The following is a 14,022-nucleotide window of genomic DNA, read 5'->3' as shown; positions in this document are numbered from 1 at the left end:
AAATACTATTATCCTAACTAAGAAGAAAAGCAAGTAAGCTACTATATTAAAGCCTATATTAATAGATAAACTTAATCTGCTATTTCTATTTAAAGATCGCCCGATAATAATAGTTCTAATATTAGCTATAGCCTATATGGTATTTCTAGACTATATTATTAATATAGATATAAATATAATACAAGTAATAAATACTAAGGACTAACTAGAATATACTAGGAACTGGGTTATTCTAGTAGAGTTAAGACTATATTTTAATTATAAGTAAGCTATAGAAATTAGATAAAATAGGATTAATAGCTATTATTTCCTCTTTTTTCTTTTCTATATTATAACTAAATAATTCCCTAAATAAGGGCATTTAGATTTCTTTTTAGGAGAGGGTAATATAATAGCTAATATAAGGGTATAATCTATTAAGGATAGGATATTAGAAATAGATATAAAATAAAGCTAAGCCAGAATTACTTGAACGGAATAATACTAAAGGTTAAGGTATTTTTCCTATTTTATTTCATAGCTTAGTATTTTCTAATATATGAGATTCTTTAAACTTTAAGCCTTTAACTATTATATTAATCCCGCTATTATACTATAAATATTTTAGGGAACTTCTTCTAATATATAAGTAAGGCTATAAATATCTTATAAACTATATATAAGGCTTTTAAATTATTTTCAAAACTATATAATCTATAAGATATCTAACTAGTTACTATAATTATAAGTTTACTTATAGGATCCTATAATAGATCTGGGAGCTTAGTATAAATAACTTTATTAACTAAATCAGGAATTAAGAAAATAGCTTCTTTCCTAAAAAAAAATAAGAATAAATATATATATAAGAGGCTATATTTCTAATATTTAATTATATATATATAGTCTATATATAATCCGAAAAAATAATTCTTTAGGTTTATAAATAGCTCTTTTATTTTTAATATAAAGATCTAGTAAAAGAGATTTAGATAATTAATAACTTATTATTTATTTAAGAAATAATCTATAATTTTAGGCTAGTATAAGTTAACTATAAAAATAATAAAGAAGCTTAGCTTACTAAAGTACTATATAATAGCTATTAAGTTTTAAAAAAGCTATTATATAAAATAATTACTACTAGTAAAGCTTAATAAGAAAATAAAATAATAGCTAATATTATTTATATAAATATTCTTATAAATTAAAGTATTTGCAAGTTCTATATATATATTTATATAAATATTTTACTAGTATAAATAAAGCTAGTTAAGTAAAGTAATCTTATAAGTAATATATATATTAATAATATATTACTAAAAGAGATAGCTAATATAAAAAAGTAAGGAAAAGGCTAGATAAATATAGAAATAGTACTAGTAAAAAACCTATTACTCGAGCCATATTTATTAATAAGTTTTATTATAGTCTTATAACTATAAATCATAATACTAGTTCGGGTTATTATATAAGAAAAGTAAGATATAATAAAGTAATATATATATTATATATATAATATTAATTATATATATTTATAAATACTTATAGCCTGCTTTATAAATTATAAATACCAGATTATAATAGCTAGTATATTAAAAAAAATCAAGGCTAATTAATTATAATTAACTATAGTTAATTATAGTTAATTATGATTTAATTTAGTAGATTTTGACTTGATTTAATTTAATTATAATTATAATTAATTATAATTAACTATAATTATTATATAATACTAAGAAAACTTGAATTTCTTAAGTAACTTAAATAATTATTAAATAATTAATAGCTATATTAATAAGATATAAACAAAGCTTATAAAATATATATAAGAATATAAAGCTAGTCTAGATCTAGTATAAAAAACTAATTATTCTTCTTAGAAACCTCTTTTTTATTTTTTTTATTCTTATTTTTTACTTTTTTTATTTCTTCCTACTTTAAGGAATATTAAGATTAATTAAAGATTATTAAAACATTTTCAAATATATTAAGTAAAAATAAGTAAGTTTATAGTTAAAAGCTTCTTAATTAGAGCTATAGTTATTGAGATATTTATATATAAAATAAGAGAAAAGGAAATAACTTAAGGAAAATTACTTATTTATATATAAAACTTCTAGAATCTAGAATATTCTTTAATAAGCATCTAATTAGATATAATTCCCTAATATTAAAGCGCCCATTTATAAGAGGGCCTATTTTTAACTATTTTATTTATAATAATAAGATTTATAAGATAGCGAGAAATTACGAGAAAATCAAGGAGATTTTAGTACTTTTGGCTAGTACTACTTTGCTTACCAAGTAATATGATACCCGATTTAGTAAGGAGCACCTTAAGTAATACCGGATACGGGCTAGCCTAAGCCTTATTTTAGCCTTATTTCGCTTTTCTAATCTCCGAGTATACGTATATAATCACGTGACTAAATAATTAACTATAATTATGATTTAATTAAATAGATTTTGACTTAATTTAATTTAATTCAGAAGCAATAATTAAATCAAGCTAAATTATTTAATATACTAATAATAGCTTATATTTATATATTTGTCCGGAATAAGAACTATAACCTTATTACTTATTAGGAGGTTCTTATAATAATAATTAGTATCTAATTTAAGAATTAAGTATATTTATAGATTAAATAAAACCCGGAAATCGGTTTATTAACTTATAAGACACTTACGGGCTATTTTATAGACTATAATAAACGGATTATAAGTAGTAAATATATTTATAAGCTATAAAAGAACTATATAATCTAAGTAAGGGAAATTAATAGCCCGTATATTAGTTATAAAAAGCGAGTTATAAAAGAAGAGCTATATAAAAGAGAATTTAGTATATAAAGCAGGCTATAGCGGGCCTTAAAAGTAAAAGAGCTTACTATAAATCTAAAAGTACTAGATCTTATAAGAGAAGTTAATCCGGATATTTTTCTTATAACTAATTAATATAAAGGCAAAAATATAATTATATATCCGGATATTTGTCTGGAAAGCCTAGTAAAGCAAGTTATTACCTATAAAAAAATAAGAGAGATATAGAGGAGGCTTGCAGATTAGAGAAAGTATTATATTACTCTTTTTATAATAGGCCTTAAAGTAATTATTTATATAACTAAAATAAAGAGCTCTATAAGCTATATAGTAATCTATAAGCGGACTAGTTATATATATAGTAGCTAGCCAGAAGCAGGAAAGAAAGGCAGGAAGCTATATAGTAAGTAGGTTAGTAAAAGAATTCTCTATAATATAAACTAGAGCTATAATAGACGGTTAACGGATCCGTTACTAGTGCTATAGGGCTGGCTTGTCTATAGAAATATCCGTAATTAATTATTATTATTACTAGGAGATAGGAAGAATATTTAGATTAAGTTCTTATAAGGCAGGGTATTACTAGATATAATTACTAGTATTTCAGGCCTATTAACTAGTTAATTAAGCCAGAAAAGGGGGAGAATATAAACTCGATAATAATAGCAAGTCTTATATAGCTTAGCCCGCTCCGTAATAAAGTTAGAAGCAGGCCGGTTCTGCTTATAGGAAGTATAAAAGCGGGAAGGATCCATAGTAATAAAGAGAAGAAAGAGAGGAAAGTAATATGAGGCCAGGTTTTTTTTTTTTTAGTATATTCTATAAGATCCCTAGCTTAAGATTTCCCCCCAAGCTTTAAAAAATCATAATAAAAGGCCCTCGCATTCCAGAACTACTAAAATATAGAGAAAGGTACTTGAGCTTCTCCTCTCTTATCCTAAGCTGAGCCCTAAGGATTTAAACGTAATCGCATTCCGATACGCGATTCCCTAGAAAGAGAAGATTCTGGTATTCCTCACGTGACCCGTTTTTTTTAAGGAGCCCCGAGAGCCAACCGCTTAAGGGTGGTCCAAACGTACGATAATATAAAGAAGTGATTTAGATGGTGAGGGTTTCTATTGTATTTCTAAGTGCCTGAGGCACTTGTGGCATAGGGGCAATTGGCCACTGTCGCCACGCTGAATGCCCTGAGCGAACAGAGCTGAATGCCTTGAACGTTCAGCCCGGAGAAGCCGGGAGGAGAGCTGAAAGTATCAGCTCTACAGGGCACTCAGGGCACGCGAGGTATCAGGGAGCTCAAGGGAATCTTGGTTGCAAGGGAGCCAAAATAGGAAACAAAATGAGGAAACTGTAACCGGGCATCAAGTGAGCCGGAACAAGTCCTTATGGGAGCTAAAATGGCCCCTCAGCGCATGCTCAGGCTGCTTAGGCCGAGCTCAGGCCGAGCTCAGGACGTGCTCAGGTATGCTCAGGTATGCTCAGGAATGCTCACCCTCGGCTCAGGTTAAGGCGGCAGCTGCTCACGTCCAAACACTAAAACAGAATCAGCGAAAAAAGAAGTTGAGTACGACTTTAGTGGTAGTATCGGGAAACAGGTAATTCAGTATGGGAATGTTCTCATGCCGTTTTCCATTTCTGGCTCTGGACCTGAGCTGCTGCTGCATTACCCTGGGATATGGGTGAGCAAGCGTAACCCGAGGGTGAGCACCTGAGCATCGCCGGAGCCCTGCCTGAGCACGCTAAATAAGCCTCAGCAGCTATTTTAGTATCCGTAGGGGCTCGTTTTGGCTCCCTTGAGGCCCGGTTACACTTTCCTCGTCTCGTCTCTACGGGCGGGTCCTGTTTTGGCTCCGACCAGGATCCCTCCGGAGCCATTGTTGGATCTACTGTGATTCGAGAGAGTAAAAAAGGACGTAAGTCTCAATTCTGGGAGCTGTCCAAACCTTATACCTAGGTCCGCACGAGCTTACCTAACTACATGTGACACATATTACGTATAAACAGGTGATAATGACAATATGACATAAGTTTTGACACGTGCTTGTGACTAAGCGTTGATGCCTAAGGTAGCCGACGTGACGACAATAGTTGACTGGTAGCCTACGCATTTGTCGAATATGCATTTGGATGATGTGGAGGCTGTGCTGGCTCAGTTATCTGAAGTTGTAGCGGTCGCTGTGCGGGTTTCATGATTGGCTCACTCGTACGGACGTGTCACGTGCAACTTGAACAGCCTGCTTCTCCATCCCCAATTTGGCATACTTGAAACAATCGATATACAGGATTCCGGAGATCGTGTGTATTTTCTGAGGATCTTGAGCCATATTTCAGACAGCAGCGTTAAGGGACATGCACGATTTAGATTCTCGCAATTGGCCGACGTAACGGGCTGCACGGGATGCATTTGAGCCTCAGGTCTTCATTTGTGGATGAGTAAGCGCTACGTTGTCCAGCATCAATTGGAGTGCAGCTTGTCCAAGTTCGTGAACAACTGCCCTATTTTGCTAGATCACCTCGAAAATCCAGCCGCCATCATTATGATCAAGCAGAAGATTCACAAGAAATACCTCGACAAATCGCTACTGAACAACCTGCTGATTGCCAAATTCGGGGCTGGCGGGTTCCAAGTTGAGGTACGTGAGTGCGGTCTGGGGTGATCCGGATATTAGATTAATCGAGCTAACACTAACACCCTGTGTTAAAGGTCGAGTCTGAAGTTTACATTCTCGCAGTCCCTCAAGAGCTGACCGAGGTAAGCTTTTCACGCAAGCCTGACGTTTGCATACTAACGTTGACCGTTGAGGCCGAGATCGAAACCTGCCGCACAAGGTCCTGAGAGCGCTAGCCCACTCGAAACCGGATCCTCGCTCGATGGACTCGATTGAAGACCGCATTATTGGGTTGCAGACCAAGAATTTCGAATCTGCGTACTTTGTGCCGGCTGAAGATATCGAAGAATTGCTTACCGAGTCTACCGTTCGCGACTTGGTAAAACAATGTGGCATTGAAGTGCAGCATCAAGAGGAAACGATTTCGATCATAATATCCGGGGCTCGAAAGATATTTGCTATTTTGATATTGATTCACAATGAGGTGTTGATACGGAAGTTCGTTGAGCATGATCAATTTCAGATCGAGAAGCTTGATGCAAAACTGCCCTTATCTGAACCGGGTACGGGCTCCTTTAAGGACGATGCTGCAACTATAATTTTTTTTCGCAAAATCAAAATTACGATATTTTAAAAATGTGCTATTATTAATAGTCTAGCTAATTTCTATGGTAGAATACAATTAAAACAGTCGATCTATATGGTGTTTTATCGCATTCCATGGTAGGAATGCAATAGGGTAGGAAAAATTAATAAAATGCACGTGATATGCCCCCTGGCCTACTAGCCATCTGGCATACTTCGTTCATACTTTTGTTCCTACGTTATTATTTCTAATACTATTGATCTATTATCATTAAACTCTTTATAATGGGTCGTTTCAAGATTAATATTATGTGCTATTAAGCCCATATTCTTTGTTTAATTGAGCAGCAGCTGTCACATGAGACTATTGTGGAGAGGTTAAAGCATGACTTTGACGTTGATATTTCCCTGAGAACGCTACGCAGTAGGCTTTCCGAATGGAAAACGCCCTCTAAACGTTCGATATTTGATCCTTCGCCGCAGGTGAAGGGTCTTATCGCCTGGTTCTTTTGTGATATCCATACGACTGATGCCAATATACTTACCAACCTCCGGAGCTTAGGATATGACATTCCTAATCTACGACTATTACAACAAGCTCGCCGGGCTATGGGCCTTCGACGTCGAATGCTTAATTCGCAAGTTGAGCTAGAAAAGGAGCAACTTCGCCATATCCTCAAGCAACACACAGTGGATAAAGGCCCACAAGGCAATACTAGAAGTTATGGCTGCCGGCTTCTATATACTTATCTCAACTCCCTAGGGAATGGCCAGAAGTTTTCTAGGAATAGAATAGCTTCTATAATGTAGGAAATTGATCCAGAAAGTATATAACGTCGCTCGGAAGAGATAAAGGCAGCTAGGGGGGAATATAATATTCATGGGCCAAACTTTGTTTGGTCTATCAATGGCTATTGCAAGGTAAGTGCAGCATATACTTAACTTCAAAAATCATTATCTTAATAACTACTAATCCGTTTACTTAGCTACGATTTTGTGGGATTAAGATATATGCTGGTATTAATGCCTACTCACGGTTCGTACCTTGGATTTATATTAGAATCTCAAATAGTTGTGCTATAAGTAGTAGTATTTCCTAATTCGGTATGAATACATCCCCTTGAAAATGCCAAAATTCACTTAGTCGTGATTCCGGCTATGTAATTCTGTAGTATTATAGAGAACTAGTTATTTGAAAAACCCTTAATTTAGGCGATAAACCCCCTGAATCTCCACACCACATTCTCCTTTAGGCTAATTAATATTATACTGATATATACTTACTTATACCACTTTCCAGGTTACTATCCTAGTGCAATACCTTGACTTGGTAGACGAAATGGAGGTTATTCCGCTCCATATTCGATCGGATAGAGGATGCGAAACACCCATAATTACTGATGCCCATTATATCCTCTATAAAGCGACGTGCCAAACAAGGGGTATTAATCCATATCAGTTCTCAGATCTCTATTAGTTCGGGACTAGTACAGCTAATTAACGAATTGAGGCATGGTGGGGGCAAGTTGCGAAGGTAATTTATCTATACTAATCCCATATAGACTTATTTAATTAGCTAATATTATATAGGGCATGCTAAATAAATGGAAGATATTTTTTAAGTAACTACGCTCTTAAAGGCTTTACTCCCGCAAACTTCTCCCTGACTATATCGCTATGCTTTTCGTCTATTTACCTATTATACGGGAGCAAACTGAGGAGTTCGTCCGGGTTTGGAATATCCATTTAATTAGGAAATAGCCTAATCGTCCATATATCGTCCCTGGTCAACCATTCCAGAACTACATGTTTTTAGAGCAGATAGGGGTCAGGGACTACGGGATTCCTATTAATATTAATAAACTAAACGAGCTACGTGAAGGATATGCTAGCTATAATAAAGACGCATATTTACCGGAGGTTACACTTGAGTGGTATGAGCAAGAGCTTAAGAATGCCGGCTTTATACTCCCAATTACGGAGTCTACACGTGACTCGAATAGGGATCTGAACCACCTGAGTACGTATATATATCTAAGGGAGTCGATTAGCGACCACCTAATTAATACGAAGAATACTCGTCCAAAGCTAGGGCTTTTATTAATACCTAAGGGTATATATGATTGGAATCCATTACCAGAGGTAGCTATGGGACTAGAAGAGGCAAGGCTAAAGGATTATAATAATCAAGATGGTATTCAGTTCATTAATGAAGGGAGAGACGCTAGCTATAGAGATAAAGATCTCACCTATATTGGCTCTGACGACGAAGCGGAGGTTAAAGATAATGCGGAGGATACTAGATTTACTATAGATGGTATTACTTTTAATAGGGCAAATGGCAATTGGGTCATAAATAGTCAAGAGTATAGACAGTTTATGGATAATGGATACGTATCTGAGCCTGAAGCGGAGGAGGAGGATAATCTAGAAATTCCTCCTGTAAATATTAGTTGGTTTACCCGGCCTCAGAGAGGCTGAACAGGGACATATTAATATATATCCTAAAGAAAGAACTAGCTAAAAACATTAATTTTTGGTAAAGCAATTAATTACAGAAGCTAATAGTAGTCTGCTTAATTAGTTAAATTCACATAGTTACAGGTAGTTTAATGTCAAAAGGTCACATGATTTACCTCGTCAGAAAATCGACCCTTGCCCCTTTATTTTCCACACCCCCTATAATTATTTTATTAACTTGTTATTTTAGTAGCAAGGAGTCCATAGTATAGATCAAATTCTCCGTTAATACTAGCTCTATTGAATTAATAGTTCTTGAGAACTTTTAAAGTAATTACAAGACATATTTAGTGAAAATGTCTCTTTTCATATGAAATTTAGTTTCCCCCCCTTAATTTCTATAGCCCCTTACTTAATATTCTATAGCCCCTAGTATAGGAAACCATAGTTTATATAGGAATAATGCTAGGGATAAATAAAATATGTCCGAATTTAACTTGTGCTAAGGGGTATCCCTTGCAGTCCTTCCATTTACCCCTTTTTATATATTAGTAATACACTACTATTAATAACCTCCAAAATAAGTCTCTAATACATAAATTCCCTAGGGAAAAAGTTATAGGGGCATGGGCTAAAGGGTTAAAATAATATTAATATATTATAGTTCTATCCTGCTACTTGACTTCATATTACCATTCACTAAACTATAGATTTATTAGCTACACCCTCCTTCTAATATTTAATTATAAATCAGATCCTTATTATATTATCCCCAAACGTTTTTAATAGATAATCTTAATCTATGGAACTCTTGTTTTATACGGGAGGCACCACACCCCCCCTCTATAGTAAAGTGTCCACTATGTGATGCGATTAACCCAGCTACTCCTCCTCCTGCTCCTATTACTCCTACTTCAGCTATACCGACTATTGTATTAGATGGTACACCATTTTCTAGTCAAACTTAACTTCAGAATACTGCCGCCTAGCTATCAAGAGACCAAGGGGTTAATATCTCAGCTGATTCCTATCCTTTTTACCACTCCCCGGGCATGGATCTCTCAGAGGAGGTCCTTGAATCAGAAGCACGTGAGAGGAGACAGCAGGCTAAGCTCGAGCGTTTAGAGCGATTACGTGGTAATTTCCATTAGGAAGCTCAGGGCGAAAGTGCGTATCCATCTGTTTAACTCCTATATTAATACTAATTTTATTAGGTTCAGCCCTTAAAAGGGGTAAAGCCCTTGGTTCCCTTACTCTCGGCCAGGGGGCACGTGTAAGGGCTTTTAGTAAGGGTAAATCGCCGATCCCTCCTGCTCCTATTATCGAAAAACGATATAAGGTCCTTATTTCTATTATACTACGTATATATGAAATAGAAGAACTAGAGAGTAGCTTCACTGGGAGGAGTATACCTGTTTCAACCACAAAGAAGTTCCTTAGCTTAGAAGAGTATCGGGAGGCTCAAAATATTCAAATTGAGCTACAGATAGTAGAACAGTTTAATACGTACGTAAAGCTTATTTATAGAAATACACACCTCTTTGCTAATATGGTACTTTATTATAGTCAAGAACTATCATACAAGGAGTTCGCTATGTATTTAGCCAAGGCTTTTTTATCGTCAATTCCGTTACTTGAAGACTGGGAGCTTAATCAATGGATCACGATCTTGGAACGCGCAAATAGGGTGTCTTTTGCTACTAAAGTAAGCTATTATTTATTAGTATCCTAATATAATTAGTACTAATATAATCAGGTATGGCCAAAGGACAAAAACAAGAGAATCGACCATGTGACTAATCTGATATATGGAGCTGAAAATACTATTAACGGCTTATTATCCCACTTCAGCCAATCAAATAAGAGAACGCCAAAGCATATTTATCTTATATTTGATTAAGATATTAATAAAATTCAGGCAAGAGACGACGAGATTCAGGATAAGCGTGAAAGAAGGGATGGAGAGATGCCTTACCTCCTAGATTTTAGCCCCCCATTAGGAGACTCTCCCGATACCACCCCTAACGTAGTATCTACATCTACAGTTATATCTACGGCATCTTCTTTACCTGCTTCGACTCCTAATTAACAGATCGAAGCTATATGGGAGAAGGTTGCTCCTTCAAAGAATTGGTCAGGTGACGACCTGAATTCTGACGATTTTAATTCAGACGACGATATGCCTACGCTAGAAGCTAGAATTACGGTTTCTCCTGCTCCTGCTCCTACTCCTGATCCTACTCCTGCTCCTGCTCCTGCTCCTGCTTCTATACCTAGTAAGTTAATAGATTTAAATATACTAGTAGATCTGACGTTTTTACTAGCGTTCGCTCCCGCTCCCGCTCCACCCACTCAACGTCCTCTGAAGTCTATATTAAAGAGGAAGCGGGAGGTGATTATATCAAGCGATGACGACGATAATTCAGATCTTGACGATGGAGAGAAGGAATTACCAGGGGATGGTGATTATAGGCCGGGGAATAGGCGTAGGGATAATCGGGGGCAGTTCAAAAAAGCGAGAACAGAGTAATACTACTGGATACATTTGACTATGATGCATGGGAGTTGCGTATTTGGCCATAATTAGGTGTGTTTTCCATATAAAATGTGGCCATTAAATAAATCGCGATTCATCGTAATTTTGATTTTGCGAAAAAAATTATAGTTGCAGCATCGTCGCTAAATCAGCCCGTACCGGGGTTGGTGAGCATCATCGGAAATAGCCCTGCCAAGAATTTTTTTCAGAAACAATGGATGTTTGTTTCACCATACTTTCGGAATGATCTCTCGCATCGCACCTTAGATCCTGATGTTGTGCTGCCGTTCATATTGAGCTCTTCTATTGGTAGAGGCGCTTTTGGCTCCGTCTCCGAGGTTGTGTTGCATCCTCACCACCAAGGAATACTTAGGGCAACCGATATTAAAACAGTAGGAAATCCCGTGGCCCCAGTAAAACCCAAAAACTGCATTACGTCTAACATACAGTCCAGGAAATAAAACTCGTGAGGAAACAGATTGAGATATCGGCAGAGTCCGTAGCAGGATCCTCCATCTCCGCCGAAGGGGATATCTTGTCTACCCTCCGCCTCGTTGATCACCCAAACATTGTCCGCCTTGTAACCACATACTTACATCGTGGGTCATACAACCTACTGTTCTTCCCTGCGGAATGCAACCTTTATCAGTTCCTCTCGCAAGATAGGAGGATGCCAGAATTTGAAACCGACACTGCCTTTTTTGTCGCCTTGCAGGGCATCTCTTCTGCTCTAGCAACACTCCATGAATTCTACTCCCCTGGTTTCAATATCAGTATGATTGGCTGCCATCACGATCTGAAGCCATCAAATATCCTTATCGAAAAGAACAGATTCCTTCTCGCCGATTTTGGCCTGTCACGACTGAAGCCGTTGAACGCCGACTCCAAAACCTTATTTCAAGGCGCTGACAGCAACTATGCGGCACCAGAGTGCGAGTTTGGTGAGATTATATTTGAAAGATCTTTAGTTGGACGGAAAAGCGACATTTGGGCATTCGGTTGCATCATCTCCGAGGTAGTGACATACATGCTTATGGGATCGAACGGCGTTCGACAGTTCCAAGAAGGCCGCAAGGCGAAAGTCATGAATTGGACCTTCTCTCAATTCCACCAGGGAGGGAAATCGCATCCATTCGTCCAATCCTGGATATCAAAGCTGGAAAAAATCGCGCCCTCAAATTTTTCGGTTGTTTTTACCCTTATATTACAAATGCTCGAGATTGATCCACCCAAACGGCCAGATGCTGCTTCGGTTTCTTCTTCACTTAGCCTCTTAGCTATAAGATCCCAGTCTCATTCCTTAGACGAGAAGATGAATACCTTATCAAAATCCCAGGCAGAGGCGTATACCCTAGCGGTGGAGCATGAGCGGCACAGATCATGGGCTACGAACACCGGATTAGACGACCCTCAAGCAAATTGGGACAAATTTACCAGTTCTTTGCGGACGGGAGTCGAATTCAACGATATCAATCAATGTTTTTCCGCGTTGAATGCCTTTCTAGATACACTTAATGGTTGGAATTACAATGAACTGCCCTTCAGCCCTGTATTACGGCAATTACGACGTCATGTGGACAAACTCATGGGCCTCCTCCAGCAGCGGCTCCAAGACAAGATTACGAGTGCCATTGAGATTCAATTTCTTCAAAATAATAACTTGGACGAGCTCGAAAGGATCCCAAGCGATCTTAGTGAAGCATCTCCTTTGCACAACCTTCGCCTTCTGGGTGTTGCAAAGCTCATGTCGGCATCTGGTGCTAACGTCGCATCAGGATTGGTGGAGAGGTTCGAAGCAACGCAAGTCAATATCCAAGAAGTGTTTGACGTACGATCAAGTCTCGCCGAACTGAAGGAGCCGACTGATTCAGATGCGAGCGTGCCAGTTCTCATCGAGTGGCTCGAATACGACCTACAATGGGTCGGCAATGTTGGTCAAGAGCTGTTTGCTAGAGTAGAAGAACTTGCAAGCATGTTGAGACATAAAGAGAAACCTTCCGGGTTCCTGAGCCTCAATTGTCGTGGGTACTATCATAATGTTCAACGGCATTCTTTTGGTCTCATTTTTGAACTGCCTGTTGGCCCATCTCCATATGCGCAGCCATACCGTCCCACAACATTAAGAGATATGATCTGCAAGCTACGAGATATAGAGACGAGGCCCTTCTTGGGTCAAATCTTCGAACTCAGTCATGCCCTAGCGTATTCCATCCTGCAGTTTCACAAAGCCAACTGGCTTCACGAGAATTTTTCGTCTTTCAATGTCTGTTTCTTCCCATCTCATATCGAGGACGCCGCAAAATCGATAACGGAGCCGCGCTTGATCGGTTTCAACCATAGTCGACAAGACGGGTTGGATGCGTTCACGCATGGAATGAATGCCGGATCAGAACAGCAGGATTTCTCGCATCCAGACTATTTGATGGACAACAAAGGGTTCAACCACACTTACGATTACTACAGCATTGGGTTGGTTTTACTAGAGATTGGCCTCTGGAGAACTTTGGAATCAATGGCTTCTACAATGAAGGATGACGACAAGAGTCCAGAGAGTCTAAGAAAGTTTTTGCTTGCACGATACGTACCTCGTTTAGGAAATCCTGTGGGCGAGATCTATCAGAAGGTTGTTTCAACATGTCTTGAGAGCGATTTCAGTTCAAACTCGAGTAGTCCAGCCAGTCATCGGATTGCTATCCTTAGTGAATTTGAAGAGAGGGTTGTGATTCCGTTAAGCAGGTGTCGGGCTTGATATGCTCAAGTTTTCTTGGATCAAATTCAAATAGCGAATAGAGATAAAAATCAAAATACTCCTAGCATCTTCTAGACTTGTAAATAACAAAACTTTAGATCTGTTTCAGTTAACTTCCTATTTATAGCTAATAGTATACGAGAAATTAAATATACTTATGCCATGGATATTACCTCTTAAAATAAGGTAAAGTAGGGCTAAGGCGTTGAAATAGAGGTAGTTAATAATAAAGTTAATAAGGTTAAGGCTATAAAACGGCCAGTCAGGAATTAGAATAA

The 14,022-nt window shown here is 37.2% G+C and overlaps 2 protein-coding genes across 2 annotated transcripts; both read left to right on the top strand.

Moving 5' to 3' along the window:
* Positions 1–5,283: 5,283 nt before the first annotated feature.
* On the top strand, positions 5,284–6,128 carry K444DRAFT_611513 (uncharacterized protein). The gene is made up of 3 exons (XM_024879961.1): positions 5,284–5,438; positions 5,510–5,557; positions 5,609–6,128. Exons 1-3 carry the CDS (start codon positions 5,343–5,345, stop codon positions 5,639–5,641), a joined length of 177 nt encoding a protein of 58 aa, XP_024738166.1. The 5' UTR covers positions 5,284–5,342; the 3' UTR covers positions 5,642–6,128.
* K444DRAFT_587241 (kinase-like protein) lies at positions 5,290–13,744 on the top strand (the record flags this gene model as incomplete). The annotated part of the gene is made up of 5 exons (XM_024878018.1): positions 5,290–5,438; positions 5,510–5,557; positions 5,609–5,977; positions 11,131–11,387; positions 11,450–13,744. Exons 3-5 carry the CDS (start codon positions 5,677–5,679, stop codon positions 13,742–13,744), a joined length of 2,853 nt encoding a protein of 950 aa, XP_024738165.1. The 5' UTR covers positions 5,290–5,438; positions 5,510–5,557; positions 5,609–5,676.
* Between the last annotated feature and the right edge of the window lie 278 nt (positions 13,745–14,022).

The sequence above is a fragment of the Hyaloscypha bicolor genome (genome assembly GCF_002865645.1).
Source record: "Hyaloscypha bicolor E unplaced genomic scaffold K444scaffold_56, whole genome shotgun sequence".
Lineage (NCBI taxonomy): Eukaryota > Fungi > Ascomycota > Leotiomycetes > Helotiales > Hyaloscyphaceae > Hyaloscypha > Hyaloscypha bicolor.
The sequence above is the reverse complement of the archived record's forward strand: the minus strand, read 5'-3'. Positions and strand labels throughout refer to the sequence as shown.